General features: G+C 50.2%; 1 protein-coding gene across 1 annotated transcript; it reads left to right on the top strand.

Moving 5' to 3' along the window:
* The first annotated feature begins 775 nt into the window (after positions 1 to 775).
* LOC119375275 (sulfotransferase 2B1) lies at positions 776 to 1,724 on the top strand. The gene is made up of 2 exons (XM_049411217.1): positions 776 to 1,516; positions 1,629 to 1,724. Exons 1-2 carry the CDS (start codon positions 776 to 778, stop codon positions 1,722 to 1,724), a joined length of 837 nt encoding a protein of 278 aa, XP_049267174.1.
* The last annotated feature ends 6,416 nt before the right edge of the window (positions 1,725 to 8,140 follow it).

An 8,140-nucleotide genomic window follows, 5' to 3' on the forward strand; every position in this document is an offset into this window, starting at 1 on the left:
TTCCGTAAGAATCTCCCGGAAACATGAAAATAGTGAAATGGCACACAGAAGGTGTCAGTGAGGAAAGTCACCTGGAAAGAACATAACTGTTAAGTTCACTGTATCATGGAGCTAGAAATGAAATTTACGCTGGTGCCTCAAAATGGAAGATTCAAAGTGTAAATACATTCGTACTGATCCCGGATCTTAAGTCGAACCAATTCCACCGTTATGCCTACAACTCTTGTCTGGTATTGTGTTTTAGCACATGAACTTTTTTCGTTATTCAAAATGTTTAAGCCGTACAAAAAATGGTTTCCTTTTTTCTACCTTCTCAGCAGTATTCCGGGGCACACGCTATCACTGAGAGTCTCAATTCACTAAATGCCGGAAGAAGGCCGTAGTTTTTTAGTTTGCCCATTCAGTTAAGTTCATTAGTCTGCCCTTTCGATTGAGTTTGTTGGCTAGCTGGTTTCGCCGACTGAGATACGGTAGTTAACTGGATGAGTAGTTAGAACTGCCCACTTGCGCAGAGCATAAAAGAAAAGTGATTTTCAGAAATAAGCACGTAACGCGAGTGCCACTTTCTCTGCGTAAAGAGCGACGCATCTTAAGATTTAAAATGGGTGGTTGATGAAGCATTCAAGCAAAATATGGTATGTCGTTCCGTTGTCGCTTTTGTCCCAAGTAGAAATCACCAGTAGCAATCAAATTAGATGAAAAAACCTAGAATTAGTATTCAGTTTTGCTTTGTGCAATCTTAACCAACAGGCTTGCTTTTTTTCTCATGACTAGAATGGACACGCATGCCTACAGAGACGTAGGAGGAGTTTGGATGCACAAGTTCTTCCACGAGGACAACATTCGAGCATCCATGCAATTTTTGCCGCGCCCGGATGACGTCATCGTTGCTACGTTTCCCAAGTGCGGTACGAAGTGGATGCAGTATATTGTGTGCAGCATACTGACAAGCGGTACCCCACCGTCCAGCCCCGCGGAATTCATGCTAGCTTCTCCCTACCTCGAGATGATGGGCATTGACGCCGCGCAGAGGACACCCAAACCATTGGCACTGATGACCCATCTGCCATTCGACAAGCTGACGTTCTCGGAGCAAGCCAAGTACATATACGTCGCAAGGAACCCGTATGATTGCTGCCTGTCGTTTTATTATTTCGCCAAGGGCTTGACCCCTAAGGCTTGCGAAGACGTTTCATTCGAAAAATTTCTGCAAATGTTCCTGAAAGGGAAGACATTCTACGGGGACTACTTCGATCACCTGCTGTCCTGGTACAATCGCAGACACCTGAGCAACTTGCTCTTCCTCACCTACGAAGACCTAAAGAAAGACACGAGGTCGTCGGTGCTCCGCGTGGCGGACTTCCTGGGGACGCAACACGGACAGCTCCTGAAGAGTAACAATGCCATCTTGCAGAAAGTAATGCAGGCCTGTTCCCTGCAGAACATGAAGGGAGTGTTCGGAGGTAAGCCCCGGTCTGGCATCAAAGATATCTTGGCATTGGCGCCGGAGGAGCAGGTAAGGTCAATGGAAGTGTACCGTGAAACGCTAGGCAAGCGTGAAGAAACCCATAAGGGTGCAGGTCTCATTCGAAAGGGTGTTGTAGGGGACTGGAAAAATCACTTTTCAGCAAGAGCAGGTCCAGAGGATGAAGGCCAGGATTGCAGAAAAGACGGCCGGTAGTGACATCATGCACCTGTGGGGAGACATCGAACTGCCGTATTAGATTTGTTTTCGTTAATAAATGCTTTCTTTCACAAAGTTCTTTTAGAGAATGAAAAAAAAATATTCTCACATGACGGCATTCCTATTTCCTTGCTTTCTTGCCGTAGACTTTCCTAATTGCGAAGCATTTCTTAGCGAACACAAGGTACTTCGAGTGTTTCTATCTACGTATCTGTCTATCTAGCCATCCGGGTGATCTCGTGATCGCCTCCTTAGCTTGGTGTAGACCAAAAATGGCATGGGAGGGTAAAACGGTTTGACGAATACGACTATTTTAGCAGGAGACGAATAAAGTAAACCCTGTCGCGTATGCCGCCAGACCCTTTCCTCCAGACACGTGTGGCACATACCCGTATACCACGGGCCGCGATAAGCGGGTATGCGCCATAGGTGATTGAGAATTTATATCTACCCAGGAACGGCGAGAACAGACAGTGGTAATTTAAATGCGAGAGTATTAAGAAAAACCGACATCGGCAGCGTTGACCCGACGAATACAAAGAATAAAAAGCAGGTCCCAGCAGGAGTCGAACCCAAGCAATCTACGTGGTAATGAGGTATTCTACCACAGAGGCACACCACGTCTATAAATGGCTTTGGAAAAAGGCGTTATGCAGGAGTAATGTCGGAGCAGCGTAAAGTGTGGTTGCAGTGCTGCCTATTTAATTTTATAAAAAAGCAATAAACATTACACATGTACTCCAATGATAGAGGCGCCGTGGCGGGTTAACTTCAATTGCGGTTCCAGTGTTGGCTCCGCTTTCATAGAAGTCTAATCAACATTACATTTGTATTTAAATGATTCAGCAAGCTATATTCAAGCGTTGGTCGACCCTGGATGAATACACTAACAAAAGTTACGTGCGATATTCACATCATCGCACCGTAGAGAGCGCTTCGTTTTGATAATACTGATGTCTCTGCTCCAAAGTGAGTGCTGATGTTACGTCAGATGGTAAGTTACCCTACAAATGCCAGCGTCGTCTACGTTCCTGGTAAGGCCACGATGTGCGCACAACTATTGCGCTTACAAAAGCGCGTCGATCCACCTCGTAACTCTTGGCTCAAATCCAAAAATGCAGCATAGACAACCACCAACTGATTGCTTCGCATGAAACGGATAGCCACAAGGCGTGGGATCTGCCTAATTTTTATGTTCTTGGCCTTTCTTTCTTTTGATTTTCCTATGTCATTCTTACTTTGCCCGCCAGGTGATGTATGAAATGTTTATGGACCATGCCATTTTGATGAAATTCCAATTGCAAGTCAGCATTCAGTGCTGCTGCGGCCCTATTTCTAACAGCGCAGCTGCTAAAACACATTGTTTCTCGTCCGGCGAACCAAGAACTATCATCATCATAAACGGGTATGTGCCGCAGAAACTTGGCAAATCCCACTACTCACCACTGGTCCACTTATAATGAAGAAGCCAACAGATAGCTGCGAAGCGGCGGCGGCCCCGAAACGATGGAAGGCCTACGCCAACGAAGATGAGAGGTGTAAATGCTTGAGAGGTGTAAATCTATGAGAGGTGTAAATGCTTTGTTTCAGCGCCAGTTTCTGTCTCTGCATGTAAGGACCGAGTGGTAGTTCGTCACGTTTGCGAGTGCGTGGCTCAACGGAACAGGCGACAAGAGAATACGCACGAATAAGTTTCAATAAACATTTATGGGGACAAGGGATTCTAGGGACGATCACGGAGAACAAGCACAGCGATAAACACACATCAATTAATGTGAAAGTCCTACCCGCGGAATGTCCGACCAAGGTTACAAAAAAGACATCTCACGACTTGTAGCTGTCGTCTTGCGGAGGGTCAGTCTACGTGCGGCGACGAGTCTCGTCGAAGGCGAGCCCAAGCACGCAGGTGACACGTCACAAGACAAGGCCTCCCGTTTGATCACGGCCTTGCGCCGTCTCAGGTGGCGACGATGTTCAGGAACTCGTGACGCCTGCCCGCCGACACAGCAGGAGCCGCGCCCTGTACCGGTAGCCTCAGGCAGGTAGCTCGGCTCCCCAGGTCTTACCAAGAACAGGCCGGAGGAGCTCCCCGGATAGCGCCCTGGTCCAGCACGTCCTCGCTGGAGCCACCGCCAACGCCCGAACCACCAGGCAAGCACCAGTCCTCGCTGAGCACGGCCACGACGAACTTCTCGGACAGCGCCCTGGTCCGGCGTGTCCTTCGGCTTGCTTCGCTCAGCCCTTTGCGCGTTCCACACGCGCCTCTATTCTTTTTCGTCTTCTTTTCTTCTTGTGCCGCCGCCACGCGTGCCACCTGCCCCTGGCTCGCCTTCATGTCGCCGTCGTCTTCATTCTCGTAAGTCCGCACAAACATATCGAAATTCCACCAAAAGTTCACAGCCATATAAATTCCCTCTACAAATTTCCTCCATTCACTACAATTATCCCCCCACTCAAGAAAGTTGTTCGGTACAACAACTTGTTCACATTCATGAAGTCCAACAACACACAAGGACACAATTTACATAATGTTGCACTTCTTTTGCGATCGTTCTAAGCAAACAAAACACGTACAGCTTTGTTCGAAAGGACACTATCGGTGATGGGCTTATATTTCCCTTTCCTCATTTCTTTTGAGGAGGTTAACGTGGAACAAGCTCGTTTGCGAACCCAGGTCAACTAGATAATCACAGTCGCTGCGTTTTTCGATGACTGTGAAGGGACCTTTCCATGTGAGGCTAAGTTTATTCCTGTCCGATGGAAGCAGCAGCAGCACTTTATCGCCTGCAGACAGCTGTCGAAGTCTTGTCTTCCTGTCGTAGTATTTCTTCTGGGAAGCTTTTGCCTTCTGATGCTGTTCATGAGTTATTTTGCAGGTGTTCGGCAATCTCTTTTGTATCCCGGCGACACAGCCGTACATGCTCTTGATCTCAGCATCGAGGTGGTCGCCTGTCCACAATTCCTTAAGGACGGCCATTGGGCCACGTACGAATCGTCCGTACAGGAGGTCAAATGGCGAAAAGCCAAGGCTCGCTTGTGGGACCTCACGATACGCAAAAAATAGTGGAGTCAAATACCTGTCCCATTGTTTAGGGCACTCCTGACACATTCGCCGAATCATCTGCTTGAGTGTCCCATTGAAGTTTTCAACAAGCCCGTTCACCATGCTGTGATAAGGCATTGTGGGCAGTTGTCCACCTGACAGTAGTCGTCTCAGTTCTTGTATAAGGCCAGACGCGAAAGACTTGCCACGGTCACTCACTATTTCGCGCGGGACCCCAACGCGAGCGAACATTTCTAGTAGTGCTTCCGCAACTCGCTCCGTTTCAACACTCGGCAAGGCTACCGCATCTGGGTAGCGCGTAGCAAAGTCTATCATGGTTAAGACGTATCTGTTTCCTTTTTCCGAAGTTGGGGACAGAGGACCGATAATATCAATCGCGACTCGGTGGAATGGAGTCTCGATTATGGGCATATTCCCCAAAGGCACACGACCCACGAGGTGCTTTGGTACTGTTCTCTGACATATGTCACACGATTTTACAAAGCGTGTGCCATCCGCTTGTACTCCAGGCCAATAAAACTCCTCAAGGACTCGGTCTATGGTCCTCTTTTGTCCCTGATGCCCAGCAAGCAATCCCTCGTGTGCCATCTTCATTACTGAGGCCCGTAGCTTCTTCGGAACCACCAGTTGTTCGAAGTGTCGCTGTTCCGCAGTCTGGTAATGCCGGAAAAGGATGCCATGGACCAGCACGAACTTGGCAGTAGCTCGTCTCTTGGACGTTGTTGTTTGGTCCAATGTTTGGAAACAGGCCTCCAGTGTATGATCCGTGCTCTGCAATTGCCGAAGTTCTTCCGGGCTGACGTTTAAGGGGTCAACTTGCGGTGCGGGTAATTTTTGCCGTTTTCCCGTCTTCCCTGCAGCGGCCGTCACTTCCCTTGATTTGCTATGCTTTGTCGCTGTCTCTGTCACTTTCTCACTCGGTGAATCTGTTTGCTTGAAATCAGGATCTGCAATCGGGACAGCACCTTCGATGTTGCCAAGGATAATATCGTACAGAGGGTTCTCCATGCAAACAGCACGAGCAACTCCCCTGAAAAACGGTGACTCAATAAATACGTCGGCCTCTGGCAGACACTTTTCCGACCGGTCTAGTAAGCGTATAATGCGTGTGTTGCCAGTTAGCTTGGTGTCGGGAACCAGTTAGCGTTTTACTACAACCGTGCTGCAGCCGGTATCTCGGAGGACAGTCACCAAATTGCCTTCCAGACGACCCGTGACCGTCGGCATCTTTTCCAGCGCTCCACAGCACGTTGTACTGCTTTGAGCAGCGTCAAGCACGTTAGCACTGTTCCGTGCACCTTGTTGCGGAGGCTTCAGTTTTTCCGGGTCACTCTGCACCTCATGTCTTAGAAGTGTGCATGAAGCTTCACCATGTCTGCCAGAGCCGGTGGGACACATATCGGCGCTGTGACCTGTCTTCTTGCATTTCCAGCATGGTGGCTTCGGTGCCCTCGTTCTAGTCCAGCAGTCGGAAGCTTTATGTCCCGGCTTGCTGCAGAGGAAGCAGAGAGGTTTTCCCTTGCTTGCTGTTGTCGCAGCTCCTTTATACTGGCCAGGCGGCTTTCCCTTCTCTTGTCTGGTTTCCTTGCCTTTAGCAAGGTTATGGATGCCTTGAGCTTCCAAGTACTGGTCGGCTGTCTTTGCCAGTGTGTCAAGGTCATCACATCCTCTTTCCTTCAGAAAGATCGCCAGTTTTTCTTCGCAGCGTCGTAAAAACTGCTCAGACACGATTTTGTCCCGCAGCGCCTCATATGTCTTTGCTGTTTTGGCTAACTCTTGCCAGTGGTCAAAGTATCCTAGAAGACGGCCAGCAAACTGCCGTGCGGTCTCAGCATTTTCAGGCTTGGAATCCCGAAACTTTACACGGTATCCTTCTTCCGTGTAGCGGAACCGCTGCAGCAAGGTCTGCTTGAGCTTGGCGTAATCGGTAGCGTCTTCCGCGGACATCCGACCTACCGCCGTTAATGCTTCGCCCGTCAAACAAAGACTCAACGATAAGGCCCACTTGTCTTGTGGCCAACCTTGACTAGACGCCACTCTTTCAAACCTTTGTATGTAGGCATCTAGTTCATCCCTAGCCTCGTTATAGGGAGGAATCATCTTATGGGGGCTGCGAAAACCCTGACCACCACCTGTCTCATTGCCTACGACTCTCGGACTCGAACGCTCTGCCTCCAAGACACGCCTTCGCTCTTCGAGGAGCGCCCGTTCCGCCTCCATACGCGCCAACTCTCGCGCGTGTTCCTCCTGCGCCGCTACCCTCGCTTCTTCGCGCTCCTTAGCTCGCTGATTCCTCATGTCCTTCTGCTCTGCGCTAACCCATGCCTGCAAGGCCTCTCCCGTGAGTCCCATCTCCTTCCCTAACTGAACGAGCGCTCTCTTTTCGTCCATTGCCGCCCACCACACACAAGCAACGTGAGGCTCTAAGGTGTACGGAAGAGCTTGGTCCTGTCGCGCGGACGCCAGAAAATTGTAAGGACCGAGTGGTAGTTCGTCACGTTTGCGAGTGCGTGGCTCAACGGAACAGGCGACAAGAGAATACGCACGAATAAGTTTCAATAAACATTTATGGGGACAAGGGATTCTAGGGACGATCACGGAGAACAAGCACAGCGATAAACACACATCAATTAATGTGAAAGTCCTACCCGCGGAATGTCCGACCAAGGTTACAAAAAAGACATCTCACGACTTGTAGCTGTCGTCTTGCGGAGGGTCAGTCTACGTGCGGCGACGAGTCTCGTCGAAGGCGAGCCCAAGCACGCAGGTGACACGTCACAAGACAAGGCCTCCGGAAGGCCTCCCGTTTGATCACGGCCTTGCGCCGTCTCAGGTGGCGACGATGTTCAGGAACTCGTGACGGCTGCCCGCCGACACAGCAGGAGCCGCGCCCTGTACCGGTAGCCTCAGGCAGGTAGCTCGGCTCCCCAGGTCTTACTAAGAACAGGCCGGAGGAGCTCCCCGGACAGCGCCCTGGTCCAGCACGTCCTCGCTGGAGCCACCGCCAACGCCTGAACCACCAGGCAAGCACCAGTCCTCGCTGAGCACGGCCACGACGAACTTCTCGGACAGCGCCCTGGTCCGGCGTGTCCTTCGGCTTGCTTCGCTCAGCCCTTTGCGCGTTCCACACGCGCCTCTATTCTTTTTCGTCTTCTTGTGCCGCCGCCACGCGTGCCACCTGCCCCTGGCTCGCCTTCATGTCGCCGTCGTCTTCATTCTCGTAAGTCCGCACAAACATATCGAAATTCCACCAAAAGTTCACAGCCATATAAATTCTCTCTACAAATTTCCTCCATTCACTACACTGCAGTTTGTACAGCCGCGGTCACGTCTGTGGTTTAACCAGAACATCTCCGCGCTGAGAATCAACGAGGAACAACTTATCTAAAGTT

Source organism: Rhipicephalus sanguineus, chromosome 11 (assembly GCF_013339695.2).
Source record: "Rhipicephalus sanguineus isolate Rsan-2018 chromosome 11, BIME_Rsan_1.4, whole genome shotgun sequence".
In the NCBI taxonomy this organism is placed as follows: domain Eukaryota; kingdom Metazoa; phylum Arthropoda; class Arachnida; order Ixodida; family Ixodidae; genus Rhipicephalus; species Rhipicephalus sanguineus.

Coding starts and splice junctions, on each gene's coding strand:
- LOC119375275 (XM_049411217.1), top strand. CDS start 776: ATGGACACGCATGCCTACAGAGACGTAGGAGGAGTTTGGATGCACAAG. Junction 1,517..1,628: donor CATTGGCGCCGGAGGAGCAG/GTAAGGTCAATG, acceptor ATCACTTTTCAG/CAAGAGCAGGTCCAGAGGAT.